Source organism: Hoplias malabaricus, chromosome 4 (genome assembly GCF_029633855.1).
Source record: "Hoplias malabaricus isolate fHopMal1 chromosome 4, fHopMal1.hap1, whole genome shotgun sequence".
Lineage (NCBI taxonomy): Eukaryota > Metazoa > Chordata > Actinopteri > Characiformes > Erythrinidae > Hoplias > Hoplias malabaricus.
This window is the reverse complement of record NC_089803.1, coordinates 56,195,895-56,215,218: the sequence shown is the minus strand read 5'-3', so window position 1 is coordinate 56,215,218 and position 19,324 is coordinate 56,195,895. Positions and strand designations below refer to the sequence as shown.

The 19,324-nt window shown below is 40.1% G+C and overlaps 2 protein-coding genes across 2 annotated transcripts; both read right to left on the bottom strand.

Annotated features, from left to right (window-relative positions):
* Positions 1 to 6,984: 6,984 nt before the first annotated feature.
* Positions 6,985 to 11,147, bottom strand: gpr85 (G protein-coupled receptor 85). The gene is made up of 2 exons (XM_066668934.1): positions 11,029 to 11,147; positions 6,985 to 9,863 (listed from the first exon to the last, which is right to left on the bottom strand). The coding sequence occupies exon 2, from the start codon at positions 9,707 to 9,709 to the stop codon at positions 8,576 to 8,578; it is 1,134 nt and encodes a 377-aa protein (XP_066525031.1). The 5' UTR covers positions 9,710 to 9,863; positions 11,029 to 11,147; the 3' UTR covers positions 6,985 to 8,575.
* Positions 11,148 to 12,343: 1,196 nt separating this feature from the next.
* LOC136695476 (small integral membrane protein 30-like) lies at positions 12,344 to 13,359 on the bottom strand. The gene has a single exon (XM_066669580.1). It carries the CDS (start codon positions 13,344 to 13,346, stop codon positions 13,119 to 13,121), a length of 228 nt encoding a protein of 75 aa, XP_066525677.1. The 5' UTR covers positions 13,347 to 13,359; the 3' UTR covers positions 12,344 to 13,118.
* Positions 13,360 to 19,324: the final 5,965 nt, after the last annotated feature.

Here is a 19,324-nt window from a genome sequence, read left to right as displayed (position 1 = left end):
TGGTGCATGATCCAAAGTGCTTAGTGGTAGCCTAGGAAACTGGGGACAACCAAGCACAGGCAGTCCTGATTTTTTTTTTCCTATTTTTTTCCTGCTTACTTCCATGAGTCCTGCATTCTCTGCTAACACTGCCTCGTACAGTTGTTCTCAATCCTAGTCTTGGTGGGCCATGCACTGCCCTGCATGCTGTATTCTCCTCACTCCATCACACGCACTTAAAATTCGCAAGGGGTCGATAATTAGCACATTAGCAGCATCAGGTGAATTGGGAGCAGAGGAATCTCTTAAATGTGCAGGGCAATAGCCCACCAGTATCAGGATTCAGAACCACTGTAGAACACACTTACAGTCTTACTTCTCTAGGACTGAGAAGCAAAGAGGTGAAGCTTATCACAACTAGCCTCAACTACAGCATCAAACCAAGCCATTTCTACACTAACAAGGCTCACAGTAGACAGTGACCAACCAAATTCCCCACAGTTCAACTGGAATAACAAAAGGGCGCTGCTCTAATTACGTTACAGCTACAGGGTCATGTGATGATTGCTGCTTTGTCTGTTGTCACTTAATGGGTGCTGGAGTCAATGGTGCTTGAAAATGTTTTTCTAATAACACAGAAACAGGGGGAAAAAACTTCCTGAAATTATCACAGAGATCACTGTCAGTAGCCTGATGTAAGCATTAACATTACAAGATTGGACGACAGCTGCTAACCATACTGGAAATCATTCATAAGTAGATGACAACATGGAAGCACATGCATTTACACAGATTACCTTAAGCCTGATGACAATAGCTTTTCTCTTTTTCATCATTGCGATAAAATTCATCCCCCACAAGCACAATCCATGTTCCATTTACTTCCAAATAACACAAAACTCAAGCAAAAATTACTTCTCTCAGAGCTGGACTTGCTCCCCCAACCACTCAAAGTCTAGATTAGGAGAGTCCATTCTTATCCACAATGGGCTGCAGGTTGACCTTCCAGTATAATAGGAGCACACATAGTCAGCTGTTTGAAGACATACTGATTCATACTGATATTAAAAAAATATATATATAATAATATTCATTAATTATCTGTAACCGCTTATCCAGTTCAGGGTCGCGGTGCGTCCAGAGCCTACCTGGAATCATTGGGTGCAAGGCAGGAATACACCCTGGAGGGGGCGCCAGTCTTTCACAGGGCAACACAGACACACACATTCACTCACACGGAGTCGCCAATCCACCTGCAACGTGTGTTTTTGGACTTTGGGAGGAAACCGGAGCACCCGGAGGAAACCCACGCGGACACAGGGAGAACACACCAACTCCTCACAGACAGTCACCCGGAGCAGGAATCGAACCCACAACCTACAGGACCCTGGAGCTGTGTGACTGCGACACTACCTGCTATTTTATAATATAAAATATTTAATTGCTTTGGAACACAAATGTTGTTAAGATGAAAAGTTTGCACTTGTAAAAGAATTTCTCTGCATGTTTCAATGAGCAATGTGTATGAAATTGGAATTTACATCAAATTGCACCATGTTTTTACAAAGGCTGGCAATAACTCTCTTAAGGATTAACTATTAAAGCATCATATAAATTTAATCTTGATCCTGACCTTGAGGTTTCTTAGACTGTGCTACAACCTTGAGGCTATAGTCTGATTTCCTTGATCACAGCAATCACCAACAACAAACAACCTTTTGCTCATCTAAATATTTTAGACAGGAAATTATTCATGGTGAATCCTGCAGGCCAGTCTCTTTATGCCAGCTCCACTTGCACATTAGCAACAAAATGAGGGGCACTGGTTGTCAGTTACAGGGAAGCTTGCAGTAACCCACAATCACAGCTACGCCATTCAATTTTCATGTGACCTGAATATTCCTTTTTGGTTTCTGCTGACTGCATGACTTCCGCTTGCTTCCATTTCACTCGTGGCTTGCAGACATGGCTGGATGTTTCAGATTACAATCTGCATATACTATGAGCAGCTAGAATGTACCCTTTCTTCAATCTGTATGTCTAACTCAGGAGAGATTATGGTGGTTTTTAATGGAGGGATGGCTGGCATCAATGGTGCAGAGACCTGTCATTGTGCAGCTTGTGAATGTCTTTCTCCAGATTATAGAGCTATACAAATTATGACAGAGTTCTTTTATCCAGGATCGCAGACAGGAATAACCTATGCTCTGGATTTCGTTTGGAGCACAGTCATAGAATCACTTTGGATGGCTGTTGGTAGATACCTTTTCTAGCATGTTTCTAACAAAGACATGAACTGTTACATCATGTGAAGACTCTTTGAAAGTTAACAAGTTCCTTCATTCTTACATATCCCATTTTTAAGATTTTTCAAGGTTAGGCGAAGAACAATCCACTGCAAGACTCTTTAGAGGGCTTAAAGTAGTATCTTTATGGCATCACTCTAAAGAAGCCTTTCAATGAAGAGAAAGGTCCCTTGAAAAAATCACAAGTGGTTTTTCTATGGCACCACTCTAAGATTCTTTTTTTTTTTTGACCATTTCAGAGGTCAGGACACATTACATACTGCAGTTATACAGTGGCATTTACATCCAAACATCAGCCTTTGCTCACTAGAAAAGCATAATTACATGATGCATTACATCAGTACAACAGATGCAGACATAATAATCATTCTTAAACAGTACAAACCCTTAATCTTTCATGCTTACAGCCTTGTTGTGAAATCAGGGAATTCTAAAACAAAAGTCCTGGAAAGATCTCCTCTTTTTCATTGCTCAATATTTCCCTTATCAAATACACCCCAAAAGTAGTAACACCTCCAAGTCTCATTTCAAACACTTTAGCCCTAGAAACAATGAGCCCTCTGAATACAGTACGTGACATAATTACTGCAGTACACCTGTATGCAGAGTGCAGGAATCATAAACAATGCAGAATGGCAGCACCTGATTTCTCCCTTAAACAACTGTTTTTGCATAATGGTGTTAACAATCCTTAAACATGTAGATCTGAACCTCGTCTTTTCTTGATATCTGTCTTTTCCGTTCTCCTCTGCAGCTTGTTTGCATATTTTTTTATCTTTAACGCATGTCACTGTTATACTGCTGACTCATGTTTAAATATTATAGCAGATTTCTCTAAGGTAGTTCTGAGACATTTATAGTCTATGCAAAATATGCAGAGGCACAGAGCAGTGAGGGAACAAAGTGATGTTGTGTATTCATGCGATGATGAGTCTCCCTCGGGCAATATGGAAGGCAAAAGTGGATAAAGTTCAAAGGACAGTTGGTAGCTCAGTGGTTGAGGATGTACACTAACCAGAGGCCTTTATGTTTGATCCAGGCTGGACACCCCAGGAAAAAAGGCATGGGGGCACTGGGCTGCAGTTCCACAGGTTCTAAGGTCATTGCCCACTCAACATTAGGCCTATCCATGTTCTGCACCCTTACATTGTTGAAAAGTACAAAAGTATGATGTACATTACGTTGTGAGATTTTAACAGCCATTTTGTATGCCTGGTCAAACCACAAGCTAACCTTAGCAAGGTGGTAGTTAGCTGTTGCTCACTTATAACGGCAACAATGTGAATCTAATACTCCAATTTGTACTTTGTAAACTTTGTATAGAAGTTACAATTCTTCATTAAGTTGATCAGAATTCATGCCAGTGTTCTTGTACCTAATGCCAAAACAGATGCTAAGAAAGTGGGAAGAGCATGGATAGCTCAGCTTTCATAGGTACAGTCCTGCTTTGCAGGTTCTGCTTGTAAAAATATGCAAGTATGAATTCTTGCTGAGCCTAGATGTTTGGGTCACACTGCAAAGTCTAAGTAGCCTCTATATCAAGTCACTGTCAAGGAAATCAGCATTCAACCCATTCATCAATGCATTATATGAGTGATTTAATACTTTTAAAATCCCTTGAGGATAGAGTAAAATAACTTAAAAAAATAAAATTCCCCTCACTCTTCAACGGTCGAAGCAAAGAAATACTGTTTAAATATGCATGGCGAAACCTTTGAAGCTTCATCCACTATTTAATCAGTTAATATTTAAAACAGGGATGTTCTTTTTAAAGCCAGAAGCACCACAGACTGATATAAAAGTGTGTATAACCATTATAGACCAAAATCTTCTCTGTCCAAATGCAAATACTTTGGGGGCCGTCTGTCGGATCATTTGTATTCTGAGGCCATGGTGGGCTGCTGTAGGGACAAGGATGATGATAAATACAGCAACATTTTGTGGAGGAGGCCTCGAGGGAACGCCGATCATCATCTTGTTTTTTATTGGACTTTAGCTCAAGCACCTCTATCTTCCTCCTTTCATAGCCTGACTGAATGTTTTACAGATAATGCACGTTCAAACATAATCAGACATTTTGTTTTGGGGTGAGGATCTGGTAGATTGTCAACAAACAGATTTGAAAGCTCAGTCCAGTTGTTAATGCATTAACAATGCCGCAACACAGCTGGAGGCGTATTACCATTCACTTTTCTCCTCTTATTGCATCTCATCACAACATCAATGCTAATTTTTCCATCAGCATTAATACTTCCAACTGTGGATTGATTAAATCTGCAACAGATATTGGAGCCCTCTGGTGTAATTAGCATTTATATGTTGTTGTTTTATATATATATATATATATATATATATATATATATATGTTTTAAACATGGATATTAAACGATTGTGAAAAATTATTTCTGCATTACTGTTCACTTTAGCTATCGATCTACAGCTGTACATTAACGCTGGTGTCCTGCCACCGCAGCTAGCCGGAATAACCCTCCCGCTGTTCCAGTCCTGCCTTGACAACACCAGGCTGCTCAGGGGACATCGATAACAGCTAGCTGCCTCTGTGATATTTCACCAGTGTTGCAGAGGCACGGGGAGACCTCATGGCCCCAATCCTGCTTTACAGCCTGGGCTAACAGTGCTGTAATGAACACCCCCTCCCCATTACCAGTACGACCCCCACTGGCCTGGTACACATTATAATGCACTAGCATGCATAATGCTGTTGTAAGCCAGCCTAAAGAATAAAAAAAGAAAGGGCTGACTGGTCCACCATTTTATGGACTTTTGTCTTTCTGGAGTATGCACTGGGTGTGCCGTTTGCCTTTAACAGGCAAGAAACATGAAGGAAATACCAATTAAAGAACGGAGCTAGAAAAGCGAGTCAAAAGGCACTCATAAGGTCTTACAAATAAATAAAAATGTGACAAATCAGAAAACGGTTGAAGTTGCCACCATACTATGTGTGAAACAACAGAAGACAAAATTTAAGTGTCCAAATTGCTGCCATTGCTTTTCTATTCAATGTACTTTTGTCTCTTATTATCAATTGCAGGTCATCATAGAACAAGTCTATTTTAAAATATTTAAAACAGCACTAGGTAAGATTAGGTAGTTGTTTCTTGGGTCCCATACAGTTGCAGAGTGTAATTCACTTTTACAACACTGTCATGAAATAAAGTCGGAGGGGAAAGGAAGGGTGGTTACCTTTCCTCCTCCAAAAGTTTCATAGTGCAGATGCTGCAGTGCTAAGCCCAGAGAAGCAACTGAGAAGGCTCCTTTCTCCCTATTACAAGTCAGTGGAGCATCACAATGATGTGATATTATATGGTTTAAATAATGTTAATAAGAGTTACTGAACTGGTCCATTACTAGTTGGCTACATTAGCACTGAAGCGCCTCAGCAAAACTAAAGAAGCAAAGTCCTTGGGAGGAAAATAAGGAGAGATCTATGTTTTCACTTTAAGGACTTTAGGTACAATCATGTCAAACCTCAAAGACTGTCCTATTAAATAAAAATGAACTCAACTGGGAAAGACCACAGTTCACCCTGCATCAATTAATAATGGCAGCCTTTCCCAAAAGCATTCTAGCACAAAGAGTTTTTTGTATGGTACAGGATGAATCACACTGAACAATGTCTCTCTACCAGATAAAATCTCAACACTGTCATACTTTTGAATTGTATGGCTATGGCTAAGTCAAAAACTGTATTTATTTCACACCGTTTGTTTCAAACAAATGATTCAACCACATCAGCAACAACATTTTACTAATACTGAGCGGATATTCAGATGCCACTGAATGGTGATTGTCATTTCCGTTAAAATAGCTGCATAATAAAACAAAAATGCATTAGATTAATATTTTACAGTGGAAATATGTGGATTTGCATGAGTGCCACATGTCTTACTATATCCACAGACTTCAGACTCCAAATCTGACAGGACACAGAAAATCAACCAGGCCAAGTATAGGAGTCATTTTTTTTCCTATGTTGCACTATAATCTTCCCAATTGAACAACTGTCCAGCAGCTGTACAAATCATAACAAATGGCTGTTGTCATTTTTGTCAAGATCTGTTCCTGATGGTTTCCCCCTACTAGGAAGTAATGGAAGGCATCCCGTGAAGATGGACACTGTGTACCCCACAGTGCTGTCAGATGCAACCATATTGAGTAATAACAACCAAAAAAAGAAGGGTTTTTTTTAAGCACATGCCCTAAAATAACTTTTCAGGTAATCTGAAAATATGACATTTTAAGCTAATGTGATATTAGACACATAAACATTTTTAGGTTTACAGTAAATTGCCACTGTAGGGAGCATCAAAATGTATGAATCTCAACTGTCATTTACAAAACAAGGTCTAGCAAAAAAATAAAACCATGTTTGCAACAGAAAAGAGACAAGGGGTAAAGTGACAATGATGAGACAGACACAGTCACTGCACATTCATCCAGAAGAGCTGTAAGGGTTTATGGCTTCACATCTATGCAAACATATGCAAGAGTATGTTCAGAAAATGTGACGCAACCATAAAAAGCTGTAAACTATTGGTTAATTGCTCTTTCCCATCAATTGAGCTTCCAATCATAAAATAGCATTTTGAAAATAGATGTTAATGGAATTGGCTCAGAAGAAAAACCAGGTTTTGCAAAATGTAAAATTTTATTTTCAAAAATGTAAGCAACAGATTACACAGTTAACTTTCAGCAAATGCAATCCTAACTTAAACAGTACTCACATCCGGGACTTCAAAATGAAAGACTCACAAACTTACACACTATCTACCTATAATATACAAAAAAATACATAATAAATATTAAAATGGCCACAAGAGAAAAAAGTAAGTTAATCAAAACAATCAGTAGAGAGCAAATGTTGGGAAAGTATAAACAAGACGCTGTGCCTTAAATACAATGTCTTTTTTTGTTGTTTTTCTGTTAAGTTTTTTTACAAATTGTGCAAGATTTTATACTAAGGCTCTGGTCTTGACGTGACAGCTGTCCAGCTTACACAAACGCGCACACACATACACACACGCTCTCTGCTCCCTGCATTCTGCACACTCAGTGGGGTGTAGGTGTGTAGCAAACCGTTGCAGGATAAGAAATGGGGCGTCTGGTGCAATGCCAGTGGTGATGCTCATGAAAGTGGATATGCATTTTAAATGAACATGCACTTCACAATAATGTGAAAACACTCCCTTATATGCCTGGAGACATTTTAGAGGAGAGCATCTTGAAAATCAGACAGAAAATAAATAAATAAATAAATAAAATATCCTAAATAAACATAATAACCATTAAGGCAAGAACATCTGGAGTGGTATCAGCAATACTGTAACAATATGTCAGTGTTTAGGTACATGGATATGAAACATTTAACTGGTTCTCCACTGTCTTTTAGCACAAGGTTCTCAAGAGCAACTTTTTAAAATCCAAACATTAAGACTGTTAGAAACTGAGATAAGAAAAGAACATTGCCAGACACGGACATACTGCATGGATCATAAAACTACAGGAAATAATTTAAGTTGCAATTGGAAAACCACACATCTGTATCCATTGAAGCCCACCCCTCCCCTCCCATCCCAGGAAAATTGAAAAAAGAAAAGATATCACTTACATTTAAACCAATTTTATCCTCTTGTGAAGGTGTATTCCAACAGAGTTTGTCACCCCACATGTTTTTGTTTACTTACAGTGAATAAGAAGTCTGATGCAAATGAAAGCATTCATATTTCAGTTTGGGAAAAAAGAATGAGACATCCTTGCAATGCAACTCAGCAAAAAAAAAAGCATCGTTATAACTTATTTATAACTTAGTGCAACTTTTAAACGCAAAAAACCATTCCAGTGATTCCACAAAGGAATTCAAATTTTCTGTCATGTACACCTTGAGTCTTCAACATATCCAAAGTAAAAGGGTCAGTCTAGTGTTAAGATCACACTTCTTTCCTTCTTTCATTTTCTTTTTTTTTTTTCTTTTTTTGCTTATCTGCTTTAAAAAAATGGCCTTCCGCAGCAGTTGTTTACTATAACATAAACACAGAAGGGGGTCCTCCTCTCCCTGATTATTTTTATTCCCTTCGAGCTTCACATTTGACACTCATTCACATCAAGAAGGTGTGTATGATTGACAGTTCCACATCAGGCCTACGGGGCAGGGGCTGGGGTAAGTAAGGAGTGGGGTTGTAGTGAAGAAATAGAGGAGAGCTATACAACAGGACGTATCCCTGACCAATCAGGGAAGCCAAAAAAAACCCAAAATGAAAAAAACCAAGCCTTCATATAACACAGTAGGGTTCCCTAGGTAACCTGGATTTTCTGCAGTAGAGAAGTGTGGTGCTGAAGCATCGTCTGAGCTCCCGGTTGGAGAAAATGCAGATGAAGGGGTTGACTCCTGCCTGAGCAAAGCTCATCCACACAGCTGCAGTGAGGTAGCCTCCAGGCACCACGGGGCCTCTGGCAAACACCCTCCAGTAGCAGGCCACCAGGTACGGCCCCCACAGGCTCAGGAAGAAGAAGGTCATGATGTAGAACATCCTGCTTATCCTCTTTTCAGTCTTGAACTCATCTAGCACCAGCAGACGCCTGCGGCCGGCCGCATTGCTGTTCTGCCGGATCCCCAGCAGGGTTGGAGGTGTGGGTCCTCGGCCAAAGCCAGCCAGCCAGTTGGCAGCGGCCTGACCACTGGCCCCTGGACCATGAAAGGTCCAGTTTTGGCTGACGGCTGGCACAAACTGGACGGGTTTCATCTTCCGACGGTCATGAACAAAAAAGATGAGCTTGAGGTAGACAAGCTGGGTGGCCAGTAGGATGAGAGCAAGCAGCAACATGAAGCCTAATGAGTCGTTGGCACGGAAGGAGCGGTGCTGGAAGGTGCACTGGTCCTCCTCACGAATGAACGAGTAGGTTCCCACATCCAGTACTGGCGGGAAGGCCATGGCCACAGATAACGTCCATACCATGCAGATGACGGCCAAGCAGGTCCAGAAAGTTAACCTCTTTGTGTAGAAGCGGTGGTGGGCAATGGCCAGGTAGCGCGTGACACTGATGCAGAACAGCATGAAGGCCGTGTGAAAGCAGGACAGCACGCCCAAGAAGGCGATCACTTTGCAGGTGAGCGTGCCGTATGTCCAGGCAGAGCCATTCTTGACTGAGGTGAACACAAAGGGGAAGCAGATGGCAGAGCGCAGGATGTCCGAGGCGCACAGGTCCAGCAGAAAGTAGTAGGGTGCGCGGTGCAAGCTCTTGTCTTTGACCAGCAAGATAGAGATCAGGAGGTTTCCGACAACTCCGACGCCGATGATAAAACCCAAGGAGGTTAGTTTAAGGAATGTGGCAAGCGGAGAGACATTCTGCAAGATGTTGTGGTCCCCTGCATGGCTATAGTTCGCCATAGATGGAGGAGGGATCATAAAGATGATTAAAGCGTCAGCCAAGTATCATGATCTGGATGCAAGGGGGAGCGATAGATCCATTTGGTGTGATTTGAAGCAGATTCCAGCCTTGTTATCTGCCACTCTTCTAAGGCATCCTTTGTTCCTTTGTCTCATCACACCTAAAAAATCCCTGAAAAACACGATCCACCCATCAGGATTTGCTAGCATGAAACAAACAGGATGCTTTTATTGCATTGCTCCCTCTACATCAAGCATGAAGCTATTGCATAAGAAGCACTATTATTTTTTTTTTTTTGTGCTTTTGTCATTTATTTCCCATTACCTATTTGAACTGCAATGGTATGCAGGCGGTGCAGAGCCTGTTTCAACTCACAGTTATTCAGTTTGACATGACACAGATATTAATCCTAGCAATAACAGTCTTAAGATAGTTACATAAAAAACAAAAAATTAAAAATTATATATAAAAAAAAAAAAACACTTATCTACAATAAGACTCATGATGAGGGCAGACAAAGGCTTGATTTCCAGATGGCTGCGTTATTCGGAGTGAAACATTTATAGAAATGCAGCAAGAAAAGCTGTTGATCACACCCAGAGAATCTGCAGAACTGATGTAGACTCGCTCGCACTTATTTAACAGAGACCATCTCATCTCAGCCTTTAGGATGAAGAGAATGAGCGGAGAGCTAGCTGAGCGTCCATGTTAGCTGACTGACTGTTGGATGAAAATGATACAACAACACAGAGGTAGCATCGCTTAGTAAAGCCCTCATAACGCTATTGCTACAATTTCCTCACGACTTTTAAATAAACACCAACATAAACACATCGACACTTAAGTACCTAAACGATTTCTCCTGTTGTATAGAGATTTATGTAAAGGCAGATGTCAAACTGTCACATTCGACGACGAAAAAACGAATAAAAGGAAACAACCGAGCCCGTGTAGACTACTTTATTGAGCTTCGATTTTGACGGTCTCGAGATCTCCATTCGAACAGAACCAACGGTCGTGTCGCACTGTGATTTTTAAAAAAAAATTGTTCAAATATCGTTTCGCCTCAATATGTTAGTCATGTTGAAGGCGTAGTCAAACCTAGGTCTTCGGACAGTAAAACTACATTATTACACAAAATGTCGTCCCTTTTCCAGTGGTAATTTCTTGTCTTTTCCCCCAGCCCTCAGCGAATCTCTCTCAGAACCGTTGTGTGTGAATCGAGCCTCAGCGCTGGAGCCACTCGAGCCGTTTCCAATTCGCGCTTTTAGGGAACGACTGCGTGTTAAAAACATTGCGGACATACAAACAGCGAAGATATCAGTTAAAATCATACCTGTTGGTATCGCCCTTTGTCTCCCTTGAGGTTATTTACATTGTAGAAATCGCTTTGCCGTAAAAAACCTCGGTTTTTGTTGCCTGCCCTTTTTTCCCCCCACTGTGAATATACAGTAAGCGGCGCAGACGGAGCATGCGCACTGGCGCTGTTTGTGATCTGGCCGCGTCTCGTCTCTTGTTGCAGCAGCAGCAGCAGCAGTAGCAGTAGCATCGTCCACCCTCGGCAACATCTGCACAATGGGGGCAGCATCACTGCTCCTTTTCACCCCCTTTACCCCTCAACATATCAAGAACAGAGGGACCACCTTGCTTAATCCTTTTAGTTCTATTGAATTCAAATCATTTACCATGTGTGGCATGAGTCATACACCGTTTGATCTCAAACATGCATGCATGTATCATTTATGGATTTATTTCCCACTTGTAAGACTCTTGTAACCAGCCCAGCAGCTGGAAAATGCATCACTGTGGCAATGGATAATCTGAGGTTCACCTCAGGATAAGATCACTTCACATGCATAATTAAGACAAAGACCACTCTCCCTGCAGATGTAAACCTCACTGTATGTACACTCTTGAATAACAAGTCTGTACCTTAAGCTCCGCCCAAGCCTCATGTTTATTTTTAACTGTTAATGAGTCATATAGCCACATTTTCATGTAGGCCTTCATATCTCTACACATTAACAAAACGTAGGAGGACAAAGCAGGTTGATTTCTCATTTTATACAGATAACTCAAGGCCAAGTCAAGCCTGTCCAATAATTAAATAAATAAATAAATAATAAATAAATAAAAAGCTAAAGGGAATTTTTCTTACACAAACATAATTTGGGATAACCTATCTGGCTCATAAAATTAATCATTCCTGTTTTGTGGAACAGCTCTCTGGATAGATGTAACACATATTAGTAAAAAAAAAAACTGTCCTGTTTCTTACAGGAGGATATTTGAATGTTGATATCTGCCAATTGCAATGATATTATGCAAAATTTGGGACCAGGGTATAACAGAAGGCATTTCTCAAATAGCTATAATGTAAGCCCAAATTTTAGGATTGGCCACTAGGAATGTCCCTCATCATTGGACAAGCTTGACTTTGGGCTTAAAGTAGGTGGGTAAACTGAGAAATAGTAATAATATATATTTATATAGAATAAAAAATGTCATCATTTTCTTCTCCGCTTCTCCATTTCAGGGTCGCAGTGAGAATAAAAAATGTGGTAAATTTAAATCAAAGCAGATATCTTTCTTAGAACTCTTATACATTGTTCTTACTTTAATACACATTCTCAAAAATTCTCTTTAGCCTAATGCTAAAGTTTTCACATCAATACAGTTATCACCATGTCTTGGGATGTTGTAATAACTTACGACAACTTCTTGTACTCTCTAAAGACATTAGGGCATCTTAAGAGGATAATTTTAGCTGTGTATGGGCCCATGATTCCAAAATCATCACACATGCCCATTATATAAGTGTGCATTCACATAATATTAATATCAAATCACACTGACTTGACACAAAACATATTAGCAAAGTTTATTCGGCAGCAAATCACTGATCTTTGAACAGCTTAAGCACAGCTCACTCTGAAAAAGATCACAAGTGCAAACAGCAAGGAGGAATATTAAGCATTCCAAGTGCTTCAGCGATACAGTGATTACAGAATGAATGAAAGCAGGGGGACAGGTTTTTGAAGGGAAGTGTGGAATGATACACTTGGCATAGTATGTCTATGCCAAAAAACAGCAAGTGGAGATCAAGAACGTGCCAAATGGCGACCACCCTTTATGAGAGTCCAATGCATGTAAATGGAAATCCATCTCGTGCCATGATCACTTTAGGCCACAGTCACGTCAACCAGGAAATAGTGTTGCTTTGCTTTGCTTGGTTTGGAGCAGCATTTTCAGTTAGCATCAGTCCTCCAGGGGTGGCTCGCGGACACAAGTAGCAACAGCTTGTATTTTATTAGCCATTCAGCCCCAGCAGCGTCCCTTTCCACGATCTGTTAACCGGGGAAAAGCTCGGGTGGACATTTCAGGAGGATGTCCAGACCTGCTGCGAAGGGGAGCTACAACTTCTCCTCAAAACTGTCCGTTCCGTCTCCGAGCGTACCACCCGAGGCACGCGCAGAAGCCCACCAACGTGACGGTCATCCCCAGGAACAGAGCTAGCGCGTCCCCTCCGTCAAACGCCTCGGCGCCGGGGAACAGGGAAACGAAGACGAGCCAGAGCAATGCGAACACACTCCGAGTTGAACTCCTATCAGAATCCATGTTGATCATGTCGCTGGACGCTGACGAACGCGTCATGTGACACGCCCTATGTTTCCTATTCCGTGTCGACCAATCAAAGCTGCGCGGCGCAGATAAGCACCGCCCCTCTTGTGGAACGTACACAATGATTGGTTAAAAATATATAAAATATTGCTAATTTCTGTATTTACTGGTAAATAGTTTTTTCCTTTAAGCCAATATACGATATAGGAGGGCATTCCAAAAAGTAGAATTTCTAAGATATCCAGATCAATTAGACACAAATGTAAGTATTGTCCATAAGCTCTCTAGCTGGACACATTTGAACAGATGCTTATAAATAATTGTTTATTCGAAGAACGAGTTTCTTACCTGGAGGCACCACATGCGTACAGACATTTAAAAATTCTTAAATTGAAAAATGCTACTTGCACCATGGCTGAACAGTCCATTAACAGCCTGAACTAAAATTTAAATTTTGTACTTTACTGCAGTAGTAACTATTAAAAAAACCCACAATGAACAGGTTACTTTACTCTATTTGTGTTCAAAAACACCCAGAAAAAGTTAAAATCAACATAAAATATATTCAAATATATCATAGGGTAGCATGGCAAAGTAGTGTCACAGTCATACAGCTCCAGGATCCTGGGTTTGTGGGTTCCAATCCCGCTCCGGGTGACTGTGAGGAGTTTGATGTGTTCTCCTCATGGGTATCCTGCGGGTGCTCGGTGTCCAAACACACACATTGGTAGATGGATTGACTACTCAAGTGTCCATAAGTGGGAATGTGTGTTGCCCTGTGAAGGAATGACACCCCCTCCAGGGTGTGTTCCTGCCTGTGCCCCGTGATTCCGGGTAGGCTCTGGACCCACCTAACCACGGCCCTGAATTTGATAAGCGGTTATACAATGAATGAAAGAATGACATATATATTTAAATATAATAGTATATATATATATATATATATATATATATATATATATATATATATATATATATATATATATATATATAACTTATCATTCTTGTTGCTTTTGGTTTATTGTGGTGGATATGTGTAAATTAAGTTGTAAATTAAGCATAGAACCATGGAAAGGAAATTTTCTGGAATTTTTCAGTATTTGTTTTCCATTAATTCCAAGCAGGCTAAGTAATCCACTGGTTAGCAGCAGGATCAAAATATTAATTATGCAACGATAATCACACAGGTATATAGGCTTAATCCTGGGGGCTGGTTTAATGAAGCAGAGAACTGAAGGACACTGCTGGTGTGAGCGGAATATGATCAGTAGATTTAATAAAACATTATAATGAATAGAAGTTATACTGAACATTGCCTGTATCTGTCTGACTATACATTATAGGAGAATTAATAGTATGAACCTTGGAAACAGATCATAGATTGTACATCATGTACATGTGCATCTCAATCAATTAGAATATCATCAAAATGTTAATTTATTTCATTAATTCAATTAAAAAAGTGACACTCATATAGGTTAATTACAGAGTGATCTATTTCAAGTGTTTATTTATTTTAATGTTGATGATTATGGCTTACAGCCAATGGAAACCCAAAAGTCATTAGCTCAGAAAATTAGAATATTATATAAGACCAATTAAAAATATATTTTTAATAGAGAAATGTTGGCCTACTGAAAAGTATATACAGTATATGCACTCAATAATGTTTTGGGGCTGCTTTTGCATGAATTACTGCATCAATGCGGCGTAGCATGGAGGCAATCAGCCTGTGGCATTGCTGAGGTGTTATGGAAGCCCAGGTTGCTTTGATGGTAGCCTTCAGTTTTGTCTGCATTGTTGGGTCTGGTGTCTCTCATCTTCCTCTTGACAATATGGGGTTTAGGCCAGGCGAGTGGGCTGGCCAATCAAGCACAGTGATACTGTGGTTATTAAACAAGGTATTGGTACTTTTGGCAGTGTGGACAGGTGCAAAGTCCTGCTGGAAAATCTCCATTAAATTTCTCTGCAGAGGGACACATGAAGTGCTCTAAAATGTCCTGGTAGATGGCTACACTGACTTTGGACTTGATATAACACAGTGGACCAACACCCGTAGATGACATGGCCCCCCAAACCATCACTGATTCTGGAAACTTCACACTCGACCTCAAGCAACTTGGATTGTGTGTCTCTCCACTCTTCCTCCAGACTCTGGGACCTTGTTTTCAAAATGAAATGCAAAATTTACTTTCGTCTGAAAACAAGACTTTGGACATTGAGCAACATTCCAGTCCTTTTTCTCCATGACCCAGATAAGACACTTCTGGCGTTGTCCCTGGGTCATGAGTGGCTTGACACAAGGACACAAGTTGTGGCCCATGTCCTGGATACATGTGTGTGGTGGCTCTTAAAGCACCAGCAGCAGTCCACTTATTGTGAATCTGCCTCAAATTTTTGAATGGTCTTTTCTTGACAATCCTTTCAAGGCTGTGGTTATCCCTGTTGCTTGTACACCTTTTTCTACCACAGTTTTTCCTTCCAATCAAATGTCAATTGAAATGTTTGGATACAGCAGGAGTGTGTCAATAGGTCTGTCGCACAGTGTGCACGCTCCTGACAGGTTGGCTGTCCCAATTAATAGACATCTCATTATACTGTCTACTAAGATATATTAATTAGACCGAATTTTAAGGCAGCATCAATTTCTTCTTAGCCGCAAAGGCAAACCCAGGATGAAATGCAAGATGCTCTTCGCTATCCATTTCACTCTTCTCCTAGAGAAAATATAATTAACATTGCGCTAAAAACTGGAAGATTGGAATCCCCGCATTGAAACTGAGGAGACGCTAGCCGTTGAGGTAAAAAAAAAAAAGAAGTTGTGTGCATTGGGAACAACACATGATGCAATTGTTCTCTAACTGGAGTGTCTCAATAATCTGCCTCATGAGGACAGACGACCGTTAGAATGCTGTCTATTTTAACAGCTGTCTATGCATTCAGTTCCTACCTAGACAGCTAGCCTCTTGGACTCGAACTCCACATTTTGTAAAAAGCACAACTTATATTCTCAGCTTTATAATTCTTGAATGCCTGAAGGCATTTGTGTGCTCCATATACCGTTAGAAACCGCAGATCCTACCGTTTCTAAAAATAGCATTCTCATCGCGGTGCTGTGAAGCTGGAAGTAATCCAGTGTGAAAAAGTACCTAAAAAATACTTTCAGTTTATTTTTGACTCACATGACATCAACCCACGCTGTCTCCAGGCAGAAAAATATCAACCATCAGCCAAAACACACCCCTATTATTGATTTATAGTTTTTTCAAAGTATTTGTAGGTTTCACATCAAATAATAATGCATTAGATCACCAAATATAAACTAAAAAGCTTAAATAATTCTTCATTGTGTGTATTCTAAATAAAAAGTATTATTTCATTAATGTTTAAAAAAATAAAAATAAAATAATATTAAGTCATGACTTTTGGAGTTTCATTGACTGTAAGCCAAAAAATAAATAAATGCTTGAAATAGATCATTCTGTAGAATCTATATAATATATGAGTTTCACTTTTGGAATTGAATTATCTAAAAAAATTAACTTTTTGATGATATTCTAATTTATTAAAACATACAGAACAAATCAATCTCTTGCATCTAAAAGCAGCCTCTCTGCTCCTACACTTTTAGCAAGTGTTATAGAGCATCAATATAGGAAATAGGAAACCCATATTTAATCCTACCAAGAAGTACTGACCATTGAGCCACAGTATATACAAGTGATTTTCCATCAGAGAATACACATTTGATCATGCAAAACCCCACTGATGCATCTATTAATGCATCTCTCTATCTATCCATCTATCTATCTTGAAGAACCAGTTGTTATGGATGGAAGAGCTGATTCTATTTTGGTAGCAGATATGTTAATGATTGTTGAATGAGTGTTTTCAAAATGTTCTTTTTTTCCTTCATACATTTTTATATTGGTGTGCCAATCATTCAAGGTCTCTTTAGTACAGAGTAATTTACATCTTTATATTACCAAGCAGCTGAGCCAATTTTAGCATTGTTCATTATATTTTACATCTCTGGCTTAGTATTGCAACAGTTGCCATCATCTGACATCACTGTGTTGTCAAATATCGGATTATATTCCGGGCCTGTCTAAAACAGGGAATATTATATCGGGTGGTGCGGTGGCTTAGTGGTAGGCACGTTTGCCTCTCAGTGCTGGGACCTTGGGTTCAAGTCCCTTCTGGGTGGAGTTGTCATGTTCTCCCCGTGTCTGTGTGGGTTTCCTCTGGGGTCTATGGTTTCCTTCCACAGTCCAAAAAAAAAACAAAAAAACACAGAGTTTAGGTGAATTGGCTTCTCTAATAACTGCCCTGGTGTAGGTGAATGAATGTGTATGTGAATTAAAGTATGTGTGTGAGTGAATGTGTGTGTATGCCCAGATAAGGATTGGCACTCTATCCTGGGTGAAAGCCTAGTGCCTAATGTATTCCTCCAGGTGGACGGTCGTTCCTGGTCGAGAGTACGCTGTGTGCGATTCGCTGCTGCTTTTCGCCAGTGTTTGTGTGGATTGAACGTTGAGTGTTGATTGTAAATTGTCCTTGGGTTTCTAGAAATTTGCTATATAAGTGGTGTAACGTTAAATAAAGAAATAAAATAAATAAATATTTCATAATGGATATATAGCTTCTTTATATATTGTAGCATGCCATTATTTTATTTTGTCTTATGCGGGAAGAATGTTCCCATAAACTGAACCTTAGTTTGCTGCACTGTTACCCACACCACTACCCAAATATCATGATTTTTTTAGCTTATTCAGAAAGCATACTCCTATGATTGGAAGAAGTAAAAAAAATCTAAGTAGACACTGCAGAAAATCCTTGAAGTAAGCTGTAGTCTTTGTGAAAAAGCATGTCATTGAAGGCCTAGTGACACTTTTACAACTGTTTGTGCTTTAAAGATAGAAACAAGTAGAAGCCATATTGCAGCTGATTTGTACAGAAGTGCCAGACTTTCTCTGTGGCTGGGTAAAGTTGGAGAGAGAGGTATTGAATGAGCTCCAAATCGGCTGCATTTTACTGTCTGACATGCCAGGCTATGTTTCACCTCATGCCACAAATTAATTGGCATATGGCACAGTGGGGGCTCATGGCTTTGCATCTATCTGTGGCTGTGCAATGTAGAACTGGGTGATTTAATTAGAGCATACCAGCCAAAGTAAAACATTGACCTTGTAAGCCTGCCATGGAGTCTAAGCGTCCTGGCCACCGCTGTCCAGCTTGTTTACGGTGCTCTTTCCCCAGCATGCCGGTATAGGGATTATCAGCAGGGCTGAAATGTGAGCCTGCTACTAAAGAGCTCCATTATGATGCAGGGCGCACCCCAGAGGAGATTAATACCACTGTCCTAACATGCTGGACACATGCTCGTATTTCTCCATATTTGCTCTCCTCTGCACTAATCAATGTGTGGCATTTGTAGAACAAAGTGGTTTAGGGTTAGAGCTGGTAAACTGTGATGGAATCCAAAAGCTCTTTTTTGATATCTGTCTATAAAGGTGTCAAACAGGACATGCCATAAACAATCACATTTCGTTCCCCAAAACACATTTTAAAACATAGTATTTACAGTTAGATAGCATGCCTGTAACCACTCAAAGTGCTTTACTGTGGAACACCGGGGAATTGCTTCAACTACTAGCAATATGTAGCATCCACCTGGATGATGCGATGGCAGTAATTTTGGGCCAGAACACTCACCACATTTCAGCTATTAGGTAGAAAGACAACAGCATAAAGCAGGATGCACATGCTGAACCTTGTGTTTCTGCATATACAGGACTCTATGAACTGGGTTGAGAAACAACTTTTAGACTAGCATCAAAGTCGTGTTTCAAAATAGTGAAAAACGTTTAATTTTCCATTGTATGGGTCCTTTAAAGGTTTTCCTAGAAGCATATGCTGAGGCCAGGGACTAGAGCGCTTTATTTTTGGAGCACAGGCTTGTTGCGGAAATAAAAGGGATTCTCTTACACTTAGGCCTAGAGTGTGTT